A 20,247-nucleotide genomic window follows, 5' to 3' on the forward strand; every position below is an offset into this window, starting at 1 on the left:
CCAGGTTTTCATAACAAAACCCACCCAATTGAGAAAGGGGTCCTCCGGTAAAAAAAAAAAAAAATTCGTTCCAGGGGGTAAAATACATGTTTTGTGGTGGGGTTCCTCTGATAAAATGAGCATTCCAGGGGCTTAATATTACATTTTTGGGGCCGCTTTAACCCGCGTAAACTATGAAAGTAGCCCAATTCCGCGGGAAAACCACGGACTTGGCAACACTATTCACACATGAGCGGTTAATCACGTACGCCGACATGCGGTTGGATTGTTCTTTTTTCTTTACTTTCTTTCGTTATTATTGGCACGTTGTCAAAGTGTCTAATTGCAACGTTTGGTAATATTTCTATTCGTGATTTCTTGATTTCTAAAAAATAAAATCGTGGCAAAACATTAAATTCGGCTGAATCAATAAAATCAGAAAAACCGCCCATCCCTACTCATCAATATGCATTGAGGTGCCTTCTCATAACTGATGTATATATGAAATCAGAGACCCTCCAATCCCAAGTGGTCACCGAAGATGCTTTTTAGATGCACAATAGTCTCAGTTGACCGCTTGTGATCGGATAGATGTTAATGCCAGAGATAAACATGGCCTAAATTATATTTAGTCTCCTGTAAGCCTGTGGCATCCAATGTGCTACAACCAGGTGTCCTGAGTCAGATGCCTGGAGGCCTGTGATAGCCTATGCAGGAGTAGAGCACACAGCATGACAGGAGAGATCAAGTTTGCATTGTTCTTTGCATAAACAGGTAAAATAAGATCAGCGTGAAAGGCCTGTCCCCTCAAACTCAGTTCTGTCTTGGGGTGCAGACTGCGGATAAGGTAAGGTTATAGTGATGAAGGATGGCGTTGAGATTAGCAGGATGTAACCGGGCGCAGTGGTGGTGCGAGAAGCCACATTGTTTGATTTATGAGGGTCATGATGATCAGTGGTTGCCACATGAATAATCCATGTCCCCAGAATTAAGTGACCTAGAGCATTCGCTAAATTTCCCTGCTGTGTTTTTCAGTTCCACGCTTGCTTATCCACACTTACTTCATTCAGGACGGAGTGCTGCTGATCAAAAGATTGGCTTATCTGTTGACTCTGTTTGTTTGCCCTTTGTAAAATATATATATATTTTTTTAACGCATTTGGCAGTTTTTGTAACAAGTGTTTCAGAAGATTGATAGCGCTTGAAAGTTTTAGGACAATAAATCAGGACAGATTAGTACCTGTTGAACTAATATGTGCTTAGAAGTAAAGGAAGCATGAGCATTTAGGTTCCAAACACACACACTGATCAGTCAGATAGAGGAAGGAATTACTTGGCTGCTCCAATTTAACAGACCATGGAACTCTTAATGGTCCATGCTTCTAAATGAGACAAGACAAGGCTATCTTAACAGTTAGATCCTTCAGGGTCAATCACATGGTTCATGTGAGAAAGTCTGTGACCTTTTGGTTGAAAACAGCTTTAGTGATAATCAGAGTACCTTATTATTTTTTTGCTTGAGTTACCACTAGTTACAGTCTTCTGATTATTTGCTCATCTTATTATAAATCCACACTGCTCTTCAGTAGATATGTTTATGTGCAGGGCAAAGTTGTAATGAAAAGAACCTCAGATATTATGTTTTCCATTTGCTTTTTAAATAATCCTGTACATATATTATTAATTAGCATGTGAAACTTTGAATCTGACTATTTTATACAAATGGATTAAAACATGATTTCTCAAGTAATTGTGGTTTAGTTTAAGCAAGATAGAATTTTAGGAAGATGCTTCTAAAACCCACATCTGTTAAGTAAAGTTAAAAAAAATGAGGAGAAAGCTTTCTTGGCATAATTTAAGGCAAACCAGCCAATTATGCACTGGGCTGCCATGCTGAGTTGCCAAAATTCTTTAATCAGCTGACGCTGTTGCTTTCTCGTGACAGGAACACTGACAGGTCTCACAAGCTTCACAGTGCTATGGTAACACTGACACTAAATATTACTCTTCATATGCGCAGAAAATGTAATATGTATGACGCAAATGTATGTAAACATTTCCAGTAGGTCTGCAGGTATATAAACAGTACATTCAGAATCTGCAAACACATTGAATTCAAACTGGATTTACAAAATGTAAACAAAGTCAGTGATATGAAAACAAAGTCTTATTGTTCAAAACACTGAAGTTCAGTAAGATTTAGTTTTTTTTTTTAATAAATGAATACTAATCAGTAAGGATAAATAAAAAAAAATGTTGATTTGCACAAAAATATTACAGTAAGCTGCACAGCTGTTTTCTACACGGATAATAATAAGACCTGTCTCTTGAGCTTCAGATCATTAAAAATGATTTCTGATTATGTGACACTGAATTTTAGTTTAAAGGCAGTTATTTTAAATCGTGATAATTAGGGCAAAAAATACATTTTTTTGTAGTAGGCTAATATAAAAATAGACCTAAGTGAACAATAGCCTTTTAAATGACTTAAAATACATATATAATAGCATTGAGGCAATAATTAGTTCTAATAAAGTGTCAAAATCAGGTAATCATATGGTTTTATTGAACAAACTGTTCAAATACATAATGTATTATAAACAATAGAACGCAATATAATAAATGACTGCAGAGGGCGCCAAAAGCCTGACGATTGTTTTTACATTTTACTGCACGATCTAATCCTTCTTTAATATTGACTCAACAACATTTAATTCGAATGTCCACTCAATCTTTACTATTTGGCCATTTCTTTATGATAGAAAAGCTACAGCCACTGTAATTTCTTAAATATATGTGGACATCAAAACGTGTAAATTCAGATTGAGAGTTTAAACTTTTATTTTGAAATCGCAATGACAGTTAGCATAATTAAGAAATATCATGATGTGTTCTCCTGTGTTTGCGTAGGTTTTTAAATTATTTACCTTACATATCTGATGAAATAGTGCATGTCGTGTTTCCAGACAAACGTTATAATAAACTTAGAGTCCCCCTGTAGTCAAAAATTTTATCCTTTAAAACTTATCTTTGATCATCAAAATTGCATATTTAAATGTTTTTCTTGTGAAAATAATTTTCTCATGCCTTAAAACAGCTTGAATGTAATGTCTGCCCCCCTTGCCTTATTTACTATATGCGGATCTATGAATATGCAAATGAGCCCCGCCTCCACTCACTCGCACCAGCCAGAGCCTCCTGATCCATCCACTAACTGAACTTAACTGTAGTAAACACGATATAATGCCGATACATGGATAATGACTGATAAAACTATGTTTTGACTGGCGGACAACTATAGTGGATACTGTAACATTCCTTAAAGTTACTTACTTGATGATGTTGTGTCCTCAAAATGCCTTAAAGGCTCGAATGAAGCCTGAAGTGCAGACACCAATATGGGGTGCTTCTGACTTTTACACTGTTGCCATGGGTTATTATTCAAGTTAACGGTTAGTGGTTTTGCTCTATTTAAGTTTTGGTTTCGTGCTGGTAATCCTATTGGTATATTTTGCATGCTAATGATATGAATCTATCCATTGACGTGATTGGTTATTGAATTTTGTGACGTAGCATAAAAAGAACCGTTTCAAAGCGCATTTCTGGGAAAGCCTTTAAGAAACCACAGTTTTAAGGAGAAAACACTAAGCAGTGGTGTTGATTAATGGATTGGCACATGGTTTGTCTAAAACATAGACAAATAAACAACATAAAAAACTTGATTTTCACTACAGGGGGACTTTAAACTCACAACCACATGCAGAGATGGAGTTTGAGACGCTCCACACGTTAATGATAACAGTTTGTGTAGCAGCATTTACTGTGAACAGAGCCGCTCTTAGATGCACGTACATAACCTACACACATGTAAATTAATAAAGCGCATATATTTCTTTAATTGAATCGTAGCGTTTGTGAATTCTTAATAGCATTATGCTTTATTATGATTTTTAAATGGTTTTAACGTGGAATTTGCCACTTCCGGTATTTTGCGGATTACTGGACACAGCCAAAATGCAATCGCAGATTGTTTAAATCGAACACTTGAATAGAAACAAGTAATCGTTACAGCCCTAGTAATAATATTTCACAATATTACTGTTTTTACTGTATTTTTGATCAAATGAACGCAGACAAGCACAAGAGACTTCTTCAAAGACTTCAAAGCACCCCCATGTCATCCAAGATGTTCGTGTTTCTTCTTTTTGAGAAAAACATTCCACGATTTTTCTCCATATAGTGGACCTCAAAGGGAAACAACAGGTTGAAGGTCCAAATTGCAGTTTCAAAGGGATTTACACAATCCCAGGCAAGGAATAAGGGTCTTATCTAGCAAAACGATCAGTCATCTTCCAAAAAATATCCAAAAAATTGTGGTTAAAAAATATATAAATTTCTAATTTTCTTGAGAAAATGATCAATTGTTTCACTAGATAAGACCCTTACTCCTTGGCTGGGATTGTGTAGAGCCCTTTGGAGCTGCATTGAAACTGCAATTTGGTCCTTCAACCCAGTAGGCACCACTGAAGTCCACTATATAAAGAAAAATTCTGGAATGTTTTCCTCAAAAACCTTAATTTCCTTTCAACTGACAAAAGAAAGAAAGACATGATCTTGGATAACATGGGGGTGAGTAAATGATCAGGATATTTTAATTCTGGAAGTGAACTAATCCTTTAACAGCACGAACCACATCAGATCAATTCATTTCTGATTTGGGCCACTTCCTAATTCATTCAGGTCTAATGCGACCTTAGTCTGAACAGTCAATTCATGAGATAAACCTGAGGAAAAACTATGTGAGAAAAACTTAGCTCTCTTTCTCCACATCCTCCTCTTTGTCCTACTTATCATCTGAGCTCAGCTTCACTGGCTGCCGTAGGACATTACTTTATAAATGAACACGTAAGCACTGACTTCAGTGCAACACAGTTGTAAATGCAGCATTTGGTGTTAACAAAAGTTGTTTTGTATATGAAGACAGAAACCATGTGACGGATGGAAACGTACAGTAGAAGATTATTCTGTATATAAAATCAATCATTACTGAAATTCTGACGATAAGTATCATGTCGGCTGTTGTAATCTGCGTCTTTACTCCAACGTCAGCAACCCCTTACGTTTCTAAATGATTATATGTAAATGGTCAGTAGCTTCTTCTAAATGAGGACAGAAATAAATAACCATAGCATGGTGACATGCTGACATAAACTTAAGATGCGGTCATGACTCCTGTCTGAGTAGATGGGTTGATTTTACTTTATCGTTGAGAGAGCTGCCAGCAGACCCATACCATCACTCACAGAGGGGCTCAGATGCAGGGGGATCAGGGAATTGGTCGGTTAATTGCATTGAGCTCTAATACGTGCATGTCCTGAATCATGTCAATGTCTCCTTTGGTTGACAAGGTGGGAATACAGAGTTGGTTTGAGTCTTTTAAAGGACCCTTTTTCTCCCGAGAGTCTGGACACAGAGCATCACCTGGTACTTCATGTACCACAAAGTCTATGAACACTGCTGCACTGTTGTATCCCAAAGCCCAAAAATAAGTGCAGCAGAATAAAAGAATCCAAAAGGGAGTTTTAGTTTTATGAAGATGATCTTTAGTGTGTGAAAAGGAGACAATGAAACATGTTGTTCCTATTGTGAATGCCAGACAGGCAGAGGAGACAACAAATACTCATTGTGGCCCACCATATTGATCTGAGTTTTAGGTTATTGTTCTATGTGCACAGACTCATTAATGAGAAGTAAAATGGCATGGCTTCATATTTCAGTATCACAGTCTCAGGTGAAATACTTTTAGTTACCCATTTGTCTCATGGTTGTCATGTAATACTACAACCGTTGAAATACATGGCAGCCGAACAGAGCCTAATGCATTTTGTCATTTCAATAACACTAAGGTGTTTGTCTGAGAGGTTTTATTCAAAGATTAATCTTGAAGTATGGTGGAGGTGTAATGTTTTAAACAAATGCTACCTGACTATAGTAGAGATGCATGATATTAAAATTTCAGTACCTTTTAGTCGATTAATTATTGTCATGCTAGGGCTGATTATGATAAATGTCTGATATTAAAATTTGTCTAGCTAAATAAACGTAGAATACTAAAAAAGGAATAAAAAACACTAAAAATTAAAATTTTGCAAGGATGCATTAAATTAATCAAAAGTGACAGCGATTAATTAGGGTTTAAGCACTTAAAGATATTTCAGCACATATTTAAAAAAGATATTACATATATTTCACCATCCTGTAACCACCTAAATCAAAGATTTAAAAAAGCATTTTTAGCAAAACCAGGTAATTTGCCATAGAAATTTTATGTTTTTAACATTTATGACTGTTATAGCACCAGCTGTGGTCCGATCTCCCTAAAACATTGCATGTTTATTTAGTTCACTTGTCGCATGTGCTCACTAGGTAAAGTTTTGAGTTTTTGTGTAGGCTTTATAGGCTTTTGGGTATATTTGAACAGGCCCCTTTTCTAAACAACCCCATTATAGCTTCCCAAAGGGTAAATTTCAACAATTTTTTGGATAATTGTTGACCTAAAGATTCCAGAGAATTGTACTGCAGTGTGTTTTCTACACTGAGCGAAAAACCTATAACTAATTTGGAAATATAGATTTGTTTTACATTTTCTCAATCATTTAACAAACTATTTGATTGACAGCAGCGGTTCTAGAGGCAAAGTTGTTCGGAATAAGGAGGTCTATCATATGATACGAATATTGTATGTATGTGAGAAAAAACAAGCAATATACAATTGTTTACACCCTTGAAAAATGTGATATTGCCCTCCCAGTGACTGATTTCTTTCAAATTTCTCACAGACCTTTAGGGCCATAAGTCAAACAGGCCCACAGATTTGTTCTGATCGAACTCCATTAACCTTGTCTAATAGGTGCTCAAAATAGGTGTAGTTATAGCTAGAGATGCTCCGATCAGCATTTTTGGGGCCGATCACCGATTACCGATCACCAAGATCATGATCTGCCGATCGCCGATCACTGCCGATCACAGAATGGCAGGGGAATGGAAATCTTTGATCTATAATCTAGCAGAGTTTGCACCATTTGTAGAAATGAAACTAACTCTAAATTAACTATATTTTAAAAAAAACAACTGTAGAAATAGGCTACAGTCAAGATCTTGAAGAACAACCAAGTTAGGGTTGTAGACGATAGTATCGTGTATCAACCATAGTTAGAGATAACACATAGTTAGTGTTTTTTAAAGTGCACCTCGCACTAGACTAGGCAACACTAGTTAGTGATGAAGTTGTTTGATAATGTAAATGTTCTTTGCTTGTTATTTGTAGCTGCTTTTTAAGATGATGTAAGGATTATATTATACAGCATTGCACAGTCATTAGGATAAAGGTAGTAAAATGTGGTTTAGACTGTATTAAATATGATATATCAGAATCCGTCTGTATATAGGAAACATAAACATTCACCTCAGTAACATCTATATGCGTTAATTAGAATTGCAATGCGATAAAATGGCGCTAAATATACGCACGTGAATTACACGGGCACCGTTTCTCCTCATTCTATATGAACTGAACTACAACATGAACTGATGACAACAATCAGACATACAGCGGTAACATTATTGCAATATGACGGGTATAGAAAGATACATTCATTTACAATCAAGCACGCACATTTACCATTCACTGAAGATAGCAGAGAATGAAACCGAAAGTAAACTTGAACGGCTCCGGCAGAACTACAGTCAGCGCTCTGTACACGCTCTGACTTAGTCACATGCCCAATAACAAGACTACCCTTACAAAACAAATAAGGAATTTAGTACTCATGTTGCATGTTGCCACTGGTAAGCTCCGCTCTGCTGTTGTTTACCTGTGCGCCGTGCATGCACGTGTGAAAAAGTTGCACGAGTAATTTACATCAAGTGATCGGCTTTTTTGATAGACGCTTTTGGGGTTTGCCGATCAAGCTATTTTAAGCCAATATCGGCCGATCATGATCAGTGGCCGATCAATCGGAGCATCACTAGTTATAGCCATTTTTATGTTTTTTTCCCTTTTATAGTGCCACCAAGTGGCCAAGTTCCACGATGTCTTTCACGTAACCTTGGATTCAAGTCTTACATACAGGTTCTGAGTTTGGCAAAGATATCTCATTCCGTTCAAAAGTTATAGCTGTTTTAGTAAAAGCGGCCATGTTTGTTTGAATGTTTTATCGTCCCTTTGTGATGGTGAGTTGAAAGTTCGACTTTTTTTGGATAATTATTGATATTCACTTTCCAGAGAATCTTTCTGCAATGGTTTGGTTCTGATCAGGTGAAAAACCTAGGACTAGTTTGCAAAAGTAGCTTTTGAGCCACAGATTCCAACGACATAAGACACCCTAAAAACATTTCAAATAAATGTTCTTTTTAACTTTTAAGGAATTCTGGACAGTCACAGAAATGTGTCATGGTTTTCGAAAATATTGAGAAGCAAAACTGATTTTAACATTACCAAATCAGTATATTAGAAGGATTTCTGAAGGAACACTTAAGACTGAAGTAATGTCTGCTGAAAATTCAGCTTTGCATCACATGAATACATTACATACGAAAATAGAAAACTAATTGTGATAATACCTAACAAAATTACTGTTTTTAAAATTACTGTTTTTGTGACAATACCTAACAAAATTACTGTTCTCAGCCCTTACCCTATAATTCAACACTGTGATGCTAAAAATGTAAATCTACGTGAATGGCCTTGTGATAGCAAGATACAGTCCTTCTGCACTGTTCAGTTGTATTATTTACAGAGTTAGCTTCTTTCAAATGGAAATTCCACTTTCGGTTCAATCTACCTCTCACCTTTCATTCAGTTAGCTTTCAATTACACACTTCATTATGTTCTGTAATGAGTCCAGTGATGTGCCTATACATTCCACCCTGAGGGCCTCATTGGGGTAATATATGCAATCCCATTTTGCACCCTTAGGCTTGTTGCCACTAATAAACAGAAAAATTCAGAGCATCATTTGTTCGTAGAATTTCCCCTCGGGATTCTAAGGAATAAGTCTAATGTAAATCCAATAGAACATGAGCAGTGGTGGATTATTGCACCTCCGTCACATCATAGTATCTTCAAACCGTTTCTGCCTCAGTGATGCTCCACAGACTACTTAGACAGACAAACAAGACCCAGTAGCTTTAGAGGCCGACTGCTGAACTTTTCAGCATGTAGACAGAACAGCGGCGGAAGAGGTCACTTCCAGACAGCCTGTCCCCTCCAGTGTGCTTCCAGCTTGTCTTCCTGCTCTTGTTCCACTCCGTGTCCTCGCCTGCGGCTTTCTGCCCGGCCTCTTCTGAATCTGAAGGAGAAGGAGAATAAATAATGAATCTCGATGACAGCGAGGAAACGGAATCTTTTGTTTGCACCCGCAGTGTTATTTTTCTCATCTTTTCCCGAACCCCACGTAGATGACCCAAGGCCCAACGCGGGCATAATGAAGATCCGCGTAATGAGGCTGAGGAATACGAGGCCCCTAGTTAGACCCAAGCTGTCGGCACGACGGTACTTGTCATTGTGTCGTTAATGGCCGTGAATAGCTTGTTCTCCTTTGCTATTGTTGAGAATGCTCTTGTGGCGCTTGCGAGGCGATGAGAGGCTTTGACACTTCATGCTCTTAAGGTAATGTAAGCTCTCACCCTTGTGTGTTCGCAGGAGGCGAATGAGGCCGATGTTTCATCCCCTCCAAACTGGAGGTGCGCTTTAGATTTAATATCGGGGATTTAGCAGCTGTTGCATTGGGGAGCTCCTAATGCTCGAGTCCCTTTCCTGAGTGTCCCTTTTTATTCTCTTTTGTCGTTTAGACCTTTTCCCTGCTCTCTTGTGCTCTCTTGTTCTGAAGTTGAACACTAACTGTTTCTTCTCTCTCTTTCTCAATACCCAGGTGCCCTCTCTTTGCTTTGAGCCTGATTATCGGTCTGTCTGGTCTCCAGCTCTTCTGTGTCTGGTTGTCTGGTTCGGGCAAGCAGTGATCTTCCACAGCAGACATCTCCAGGGATTGCAGCCCGTGGTCTGAGGTGAGTCCTACCGGGATCCATCATCTTTGCTCCTGTCTCTCCTTGTTCGCAATCACCATTATGCTAGTCGAATCCACGAAGCTTTAATTCTTAGAAATCAGTGTTCATTAGAGTCACCTGCACTTCAAGAGGAAGCACAGAATAATTTGATGTCAGATGCCTCATTATGGTACTCCTACTTAAAGCCATGACAAAAGTACAAGCTTTTTCATGCTCAAGAACCACCGCAAGTCTATGGGGATAACAGAGAGCTACAGATGCATTTTGATTAAAGGCTAAGTGATCTTACAGCGCAAATCAGTGATTCATAATACATGGAATTCATTATGGAAGAAGCGGTCTGATCATTCCTTACAACGTATTACTTTTGCCATCCATATATGTTTATAGCAGACATTTTACATTCACTCCTATAATTTGAATGTCACTTAGTGTTGTCAATAACTGTCAGGCTTTAAAATTGGCCTTGGTTAAAGGGTTAGCAGGACAAATCAACAGCCACTCTCTGTAAAATATGAGAACCTGCAATTGGTTTTTGATTCTGCTTTAAAGAGCTCTTTCTACCTAATCTAACCTTTAAATTTAGTTTCAGCCGTAAAAATGTCATGTGGTGCAACCATGATTTAATATAAAAATGTATTCCTTTCCCTAACATGCTTAACATTTTTTTTAGATGTTCTCAGTAATTAAAGTGTTTAGAAACAAAGTATTTGCATTTCTTTTGAGTTTTTGTAAATAATGATTTCATATTATAGCAGTCATTTTACACACTCATATAATTTGAATGTCACTTAGTGTTGTCAATAACTGTCATAAAATTGGCCTGTGTTAAAATCTTTTGAGTTTTTGTAAATTATGATCTCATATTTTTGTTTTACAATTTCAGAGTTGCCTTTTTAAATGTATTTAGACTTATTTTTCCTGTAAATTGTATAAAACTGATATATATTTTTTTAAAATACCATTTACTTAAGCATGCTGCAGCAGTGATCCTTATTTCAACCACAGAAATTAGATATTTTATTTTTTAATTTAATACAGTTATTGCTATTATTGGTCACACCGCATGATGATTGGTCACTCCAAATGACACAAAGACCTTATATCATTAAAAATATATTTAAAGAGACATGTGAAAAGTGCAGCACATGGCATTAACTGCAGGTATTTCTTAAGCCCCAGTTATTTCTCAACTTTGCCCAATCTTGGCTGCTCAACTAACCCTTTGCCAGGAGTTTGATTAACAGGCAATCTGACCAATCATAATGCAGAATCCGAACAAATCAGACAGAAGAGTAGATTAACGTAGTGGACTTGAACTTTAAAGAAGAAGAGATGATCGGTTTATGTGCTGCTTGAACTAAGGCGCTACAGCAATCTGTCAGAGCCACATTAAAGAGTTACAAAACAGTATTTGTTGTATTTCCCACCACATAATATTTGGTCGCACCACATGATATTTCAAATTCAGTCAAAATTTACAAGCACAGAATTGGCCACCTGCACAAAACAAGCAAGCTTCCCACAAAAGGTCACTATGAAATTTATAATAAAAATAAATACTTGTAGAAATAACTAATTCATTGCTTTTCAGTTTTTTGAGGCCATACCACGATATCCACTAGCCATACTAGCCGATAAAAATGTTATTTTTGCAAATTTAAAGGAGAGTTACAAATCTGCTTGATGCGTCCATGGGTCCTTGGCTAATTGATACATGATGCAATGCCCTAGCTTTGAATGGATTTCAACATAAAAGTCCCAAATGGTAGTTTCTTGATGGTTGCACCACATGATATTTCATCAAATGGACATCATCGGACAAAATTTGTTTGTATATTATGATGGAAATATAAATACAAATGCTTTGCAATTTTGTACAGGATTACAAACCACATTAGAAAGCATGCCAAATAGTGCAGATTGAATAAATATTGAATAAATTTGGGGAAATTTCAAAGATGCTACCAAAACAGAAGTTATGGTTGGACGGTTGCACCACATGATATTTTGACACTTTGAATAACAGAAAAATTACAAATATCTAATGTTTTTTGAAAAGTTTAAGTGAGTACATACATGGGAGAGGTACTTCATATATATGGCATCTTTTTTAACATATTTAAACCAATTTTTAACTGAAAAAACGCAATCGGACAGAAAATTTAGGCGTCATGTCATTGATCCTTATATAATTTTCTTATGCTTGCAGAGGCTGCTTTTTTCAAAATTACAGTAAGAGCAACTGTAATACTGTGAAATATTATTACAGTTTAAAATAAGTGCTTTCTGTTTTAATATATTTTAATTAATTCTTGTAATGTCAACGCTAAATTTTAATCTATTTTATCAGTGTCAAATTATTCTTTAAAAAACATTCTAAAATGCTGATTTGGTGCTCAAAAACATTTCTTATTATTATCACAGTTTAAAACTACTTAATATTTTTGGTAAAATAGTAATACTGTATTAAAAACAAATGTTTAAATGGCAATTATTATTAGTTTGAGTTTAAATGTTTAACCCAGCCTTCTGGGTAGTTTTATTTAACCCAATTACTGTTTAAAAATGACTACATGACAGGCTTAAAATGAACCCAAAATAGGTTTTAAATTAAAAATCAGGCACAAAATTACTAGAGACATCAGCAATAATCAAAAGGTGAGCATTTATTAATAAGCAATTAAAAAAAATATTATTTATTAAACATATTAATAAAAAATAATTGAAAAGCAAGAAATATGGTCATTATTAGGCAATAGTTGAGGTAAATAAAACTACCCAGAAGGCTGGGTTTGTCCATATTTATACAGTGCAAGATTCATAGATGAACACAGTTCAAAAGATAAGAATTTTTTTTAACATTATAAATGCCTGTGACCTTTGGTTTATTTAATTCATACATATACAAACCTTTTTAATCTTTTGAGGTTCATTCTGTTCTGTGTGATTTCTAAAGACTTTCCAGAACCATTGTGACAGCACAGAAACACACACAAACGGGTCAGTAAATGACTGTAACATTGACAGTGTTACTTATTCAATTTGAAATGTATTTCTGAATAAATTGCTAATAAAGAGGACTCAGACAAGGTTCCTAAAGTTTCCTGCTAGGTTATTGTACAATTCAAAGTCTGTAGAAGCATGCAAAAATATACACGTCCACCTATCTAGGAATACAAATGAAGCCAGTGTGCACCATTTTAACTTCCAAGCTGTCATTTGAGTGATTCACTATAGGGAACAGCTGTTTGTACAGCTGAGCAGAACATCATAACAGCTTTCCCCTAATAGAGATGTCTTACAGCTGCAGTCCTAGTGTGAAATGATACAAAACCTTCAAAGGGTGACTGTGTAAATTAACCTTTTTACAGAAATGAACATGACTTCAGTCTCTGCCTTTGAATGAACTGTTATATAGTGGAAGTGAAATCAATATTGATTTTCTCTCACACGAAAATGACCTGTGAAGACCTTTCAATGCTCTCGGATTGGCAAGTGAGTGAAGCCAATTTTATTAGACATGTCATGCAAATCGTTAACAGCGTTAACAGATCAGGTATACAGTCTAAACAAAGAGCGTAAATCATAAAAATGTCACAAACACACCTCACCAGGACATTAGTGGTTGTAATAGTGCTTATTTCTGATTGGATATAGGGCCAAATGATTTCCACAATGCATAATCCTGGATGTTCTTCGTGTGCGCGGTTTTGTTACTACACACATACTGAAGCACATGTGACGCTCGCAGTGTTTTCCGCCTCTGCCACCTCAATATATGAGTACATGAACATAAGCTCTAGAACTGCTCTGAGAGTCACTTCAATTTTGAGAAAAACTATCCTCATATCATATATAAACAGAAACTTAAAGGAGTAGTGTACTTCCCCTTGTCATCCAAGATGTTTTTTGAGGAAAACATTTCAGGATTTCTCTTTATATAATGGATATCTATGGTGGAGTTTGAACTTCCAAAATGCAGTTTAACTGCAGCTTTACAGGGCTCTAAACGATCCCAGCCAAGGAAGAAGGGCCTTGTCTATCGAAACGATTGGTTCCTTTTTTAAAAACATTTATAATTTATATACTTTTTAATCTCTACACAGAGTAAGGGTCTTATCTAGCGAATCAAATGGTTATTTTCAAAAAAATTGACAATATATATATTTTTTAAGCGCAAACGGTCGTCCTACATCGTTGCAGAAGTACCAACCCTGTTTACAAAGTGAACATGCAAAGAAGTTCAAACACCTTTTACAAAAAAGGTAAAACAGCGATTTTAAAATTAGAGGAGAAAATGAGATGGAAGTTTTTTGACATACTCAAACTGTCATTAAAGGAGTAGTTCACTTTCAGAACAAAAATTTACAGATAATGTACTCACCTCTTTGTCATCCAAGATGTTCATGTCTTTCTTTCTTCAGTCGTAAAGAAATGATGTTTTTTGAGGAAAACATTTCAGGATTTCTCTCCATATAATGGACTTCTATGGTGCCCCCGAGTTTGAACTTCCAAAATGCAGTTTAAATGCAGCTTCAAAGGGCTCTAAAAGGGTCTTATCTAGCAAAGTGATTGGTTATTTTTTTAAAACATTTACAATTTATATACTTTTTAATCTCTACACAGAGTACACACAGAGCTAGACAAGATGAGCATTTAAGGTTAAAAAGTATATAAATTGTATTTTTTTTTTAGAAAATAACCGATCGTTTTGCAAGATAAGACCCTTCTTTCCTCGGCTGTGATCGTTCAGAGTCATTTGAAGCTGCATTTTGGAAGTTCAAACTCGGGGGCACCATAGAAATCCATTATATGGAGAGAAACGCTGAATTTTTTTTTCTCAAAATACATATTTTCCTTATGACTGAAGAAAAAAAGACATGAACATTTTGAATGACAAGGGGGTGAGTACATTATCTGTAAGTTTTTGTTCTGTAAGTGAACTACTCCTTTAACAGGAATAAACACAGTTCATGCAGAGCTAGACCAAGATTAGCATTTGTGGTTAAAAAGTATATAAATTGTCAATTCTTTTTAGAAAATCATTTCGCTAGATAAGACCCTTCTTCCTCGGCTTTGATCATTTAGAGCCCTTTGAAGCTGCATTTAAACTGCATTTTGGAAGTTCAAACTCGGGGGCACCGTAGAAGTCCATTATATGGAGATAAATCCTGAAATGTTTTCCTCAAAGAACATAATTTCTTTACGACTGAACGGTGAGTACATTATCTGTACATTTTTGTTCTGGAAGTGAACTATTCCTTTAAAAGTCTTAACAACAACCCGTCAAAATAAAAGTTTGGTTTAACTTGAAGAAACTATAACAGATATATATTACTTAATGTAATGATACTACAACTACTTCTACTACTAAAATGTATATTAATACAAAATTTTAAATGAATAAATAAATAAATATTTTAAAAATTAATTCATTAGCGATGTTAATCAGAAAATTCATGGAAAACAGAATTTGGTAAAAATAAAACTGAATTTGAGAAAAAAATAAAACATTTCATATGGCCATAAAACATTTTTTTTGTTAAACTTAATAAGTTGCTATTAAATTTTGTGAGTTTCATGATTCCAATGAATTAGATTTTTTTTATTTAACCATTAAAACAGATTCTAGAAAAATTAAAACAGAAAAACAGAATTTGGAAAAAAAATTAACAGAATTTGGGAAAAAATACAGATACATAGAGTTGCCTAGAATTGAACAAACTGTTGTTCTTGTGTCCTTCTGCGATACCCCCTGCCGTTTAACATAATCAGTGCTTTCACGCTTCGCTGGCCCGTGCTTGAGCAGTGTGTCATTCACGTGCCCTTCTACATCTGTCTCCGTCATGTCAATTCATCACACACATGCTCATCTCCCATCATGTGTCTAATGAAATATCTTGACAGTTTAAACAAACGGTTCACCCTTTGTGGTCTTAAAGAGTCCTTCATCACTGTCATGAGACTAATATCCTGTGCTAAGTGTTACCGAACATATACAGTCACAAATATTCATGAATATAAGACTGGTGTATCGACCAGATGAACGATTCCCACAATATTTGGTCATTTTGAGATTATTAAGTAAATATTGTGAAAAAAAATGTTTGTGTACATCTCATAATTAAATTGTATTAGTCTGTATCACACATATTTCACACCATTATATCGGCCATCTGTCACCACATTTTGGTTGTTCACCCATTTTGCGTATTGAATTCCTGTGATATTTCTTGATATAATTCTTAAAAAGTCATCTCTTTGCACTGCACTTCCAAGAATGTTCCAAGGGCTCCAATTTAGAAGAATGATAAAGGACAAAAAGTGTCCTTGTCTCTTTCTCTCTCACTCTCTCTCTTTTTCTCACTCTCATTCTCTCAGGAGGAGTCATGGGGCCGGTACGGGCCTACCCATTAGCCCTGCCTGTGCTGGCTGTTCTGGGCCTCATTATCAGCGCATGGAGCCTCAACCCAGATGACCCCAATGTCTGCAGTCACTGGGAGAGGTGAGAGAGGGGCAGTCTCCTGTGTTAAACTCCGTTTTACCTTCCGTTTATCAATTGCAGGATTCACACAGCGTAGTTATTCCTCTCCCACATGCCGGAAGGATGTTTTGGTCAAATGGTTAAGTGGTTTATGGCTGTGTGATTGTTATAATGGGTTGTGGCAGTGTTCAATGTAAAAATAAAAAGTAGGTTAATTTGTTTCTAATTAATAAGTTATCATACTTATATTTTAGGGATAATTATGAGAATGTACTTAATGATAAATAATCCTAGTAACAATAATAATATGCATCACAAAGGATTAGTTCTTCCACAATAAAAAGCTCTTCATAATTTACTCACCCCTATGTCATCCAAGATGTTCATGTCTTTCTTTCTACAGTCAAAGAGATCTAAACGTTTTTGAGGAAAAGATTCCAGGATTTTTCTCCATATAATGGATTTCAATGGTGCCCAATGGGTTGAAGGTCCAAATTGCAGTTTCAGTGCAGCTTCAGAGGTCTCTACGTGATCCCAGCCAAGGAATAAGAGACTTATCAAGCGAAATTATTGGTTATTTTCTAAAAATATGTGACTTTACGCATTACTTAATTATGTTGGAAAGGTCACGCTTGGTTAATTCTTCCTCTGTGTACTTTGGTTCAGAAATGTAGAGTAGGGCGAAAAACTTTATTGCATTTTCTCCTCCAACTTCAAAATCATTCAACATCATTGTTTTACCTTTTTTTGTAAAGGTTGTTTGACTTTCTTTGCACGTTTGCACATTTCACTGAGTTGGTACTTCTGCCTACATGTGCGTTTATGGTTAAAAAGCATAAAAATGTAACTTTTTTTAGAAATTGACTGATCTTTTTGCTAAATAAGACCCTGATTCCTTGGCTGGGTTTGTTTAGAGCCCTTTGAAACTGAAGTTTGGCTCTTCAACCCATTGGGCACCATCGAAGTACCTTTTTTTTCACTGGATTGGTACTTCTGCCTACATGTGTGTTTATGGTTAAAAAGCATATAAATACCTTTTTTTTTAGAAAATGACCAATTATTTTGCTAGATAAGACCCTGATTACTTGGCTGGGATTTTCTAGAGGCCTTTGAAACTGCAGTGAAACCTTCGACCCGTTGGGCACCATTGAAGTCCACTATATGGAGAAAAATCCTGCATTATATTCTTCAAAAAAATTCTTTTTAACTGAAGAAAGAAAGACATGAACATCTTGGATGACATTGGGGTGAGTAAATTTTTATTTCAGAAGTGTACTAATCCTTAAATAGTGACATGAATGACAGACAGCAGGAGTATTAGACTGCGATCACTTTAAGAGCTGTCCGGATCAAATATACTGTTACAAATGTGTTTTCTTTCTTAGTTGTTTGCTTTTACTTAAAACCTAAATTACTATGTTTATGAGGATACTTGCAAAGATGGGCATTTTGACACATACAAGTGTGTGTATTCAACCGTTCAAGGCCTATTCAGCGGCAAAATTAACTTCAATAACTTCAATAATGTAAAACACATGTAGCAAAATTAGTTGTTCTCCACTGCTAACTGAGTTTCAGTGGCTTAAAATCACTTGTTTTTAAACCGCAATGCTTAAAAACAAGTGCAAACGATACATTTGTGTGACCACATAGCACAGCAACGTCACATGAGCGTGTAACCATGATAGAGACGTTAGACGTTCCAAAATCTCTACAGGTCAAATTTCTACCAGTTAATTGTTAATTGTATTGTACCAGTAAACTGTAGTCAAGTTAGTAGCGTAGTCAAGTTGACTACACTTTTTTTTGGAACGTAGTTCTTCAAAATAGTGTTGATTTTGTGTCAAGTTAATGCTCAGTGTTGAGTTAGGTGAATTCCCAACACTGATTGTGTTGTCTGAGATAAAAAATTGCTTTATAACAGATGGATGCTTGTCAGAATGGAACAAAATTTTTGAATGGACACCCAATGAAAATTTACAACAGCGGATAAACTTTTCTGAATAAGGTTGGATGTAAGTGGTTGCGTGCTGTGTGGATTGGTTTGAAAACACACACAATGTGTATTTCAGAATGAGCTTTATTGCCAGGTATGTTTACACATACTAGGAATTCGTTTTAGTGACAGAAGCTCCACAGTGCTACAGAATGACAGTGACAAAACGACACAGATTATAAAAAGAACAATATACAAGTATACAAGACAGACAATTTGCAAAAATAGCAGACCCAATATACAAAAATATTCAATTTACTATGTACAGGTATATAAGGTGCAATATTTGAATGTAAGTAAGTATGTGCATTAAATAAAAAACGGAGTAATGAGTAAGGAGTGTATAATAGTGTTGTGTGTTCCATGATCAAGTGTTCATGAGATGGATTGCCTGAGGAAAGAAACTGTATCTGTGTCTGGTCGTTTTGGTGCTCAGTGCTCTGTAGCGCCGACCAGATGGTAAAAGTTCAAAAATCGAGTGTGCTGGATGTGAGGGGTCCAAAATGATTTTGCCAGCCCTTTTTCGTACACTGGATAAGTACAGATCCTGAAGGGTAGGGAGGGTTGTACCAATGATTCGTTCAGCAGTCCGGACTATTCGACGTAGTCTTCTGAGATCAGAGTTGGTAGCTGAGCTGAACCAGATGGTAATTGAAGTGCAGAGGATGGACTCAATGATGGCAGAGTAAAACTGTTTCACCAGTTCCTGTGACAGGTTGAGCTTCCTCAGCTGGCGGAGGAAGTACAGCCTCTGCTGGGCCTTTTTAGCAATGGAGTCTATGTGAATGTCCCACTTCAGGTCATGAGAGATGGTGTTGCCAAGGAACCTGAATGACTCCACTGTGTTTACAGTGCTGTTCATGATGATGAGTGGGGGAAGAGCAGGGGGGTTCCTCCTAAAGTCCATGATCATCTCCACAGTTTTGAGCGTGTTGAGCTCCAGATTGTTATGACTGCACCAGACAGCCAGCTCTTTGACCTCCTGTCTGTAAGCAGACTCGTCACCGTCCTGAATGAGGCCGATAAGTGTGGTGTCGTCTGCAAACTTTAGGAGCTTGACAGTGGGTTCTTTAGTGGTACAGTCATTAGTGTACAGGGAGAAGAGCAGTGGGGAGAGGACACAGCCCTGAGGGGCGCCAGTGCTGATAGTTCAGTTCTATTCTGTTATCTCAGAGATTTAGGGGATTTACATTTGTTTGTTCCTGTATTGACTGTATTCACTTTTAATGGCACAGCTGAAGCGATATAAAGGATTGTGTTTGTGAGTGTTGATCTGGTTACACTTGCCTACAGGTATTAGGTTCAGTCACTAAACACACAAAACAATATTGATGTTCTTATTATTAACCTTGTAGTGTGTGTGTGTGTGTGTGTGTGTGTGTGTGTGTGGGAGGGAGGGAGGGAGGGAGGGAGGGAGAGTAAGGATAAGTTGCTAAAATAAAGCAGGCAGAACAGCATCCAGTTGACCAGAACAATCTGTTTTGACTGAACCTATTGCCTGAAAAATTATTGTTTGTAAAGGCTGTTATCAGTTATGACAAATAAGCAGGAGCAATTGCCTCTGCAGAGAGGAGGACAGAGGGCTGCAGAGATGAATGAGTTTTAGCATTGCTTCTCTAAAAGAGAATATTTTCGAGTTAAGACAAGCCATTTTGTTTTTCTAGATTTACTGTAGCTTTGGAAGGAAATATTATGCTAGTCTCCTTATTTGAGAGAAGTT

General features: G+C 36.5%; 1 protein-coding gene across 1 annotated transcript in view; it reads left to right on the forward strand.

Annotated features, from left to right (window-relative positions):
* The window catches only part of LOC141345311 (multiple epidermal growth factor-like domains protein 11), a 54,132-nt gene that overhangs the window by 19,477 nt on the left and 14,408 nt on the right, over positions 1-20,247 (forward strand). Inside the window, exons 2-3 of the mRNA XM_073850178.1 lie at positions 9,912-10,044; positions 16,429-16,552. Of these exons, the coding sequence (XP_073706279.1) occupies positions 16,437-16,552 (116 nt within the window). The 5' untranslated portion in view covers positions 9,912-10,044; positions 16,429-16,436. The remainder of the gene's footprint in view (positions 1-9,911; positions 10,045-16,428; positions 16,553-20,247) is intronic.

Source organism: Garra rufa, chromosome 11 (assembly GCF_049309525.1).
Source record: "Garra rufa chromosome 11, GarRuf1.0, whole genome shotgun sequence".
NCBI lineage: Eukaryota > Metazoa > Chordata > Actinopteri > Cypriniformes > Cyprinidae > Garra > Garra rufa.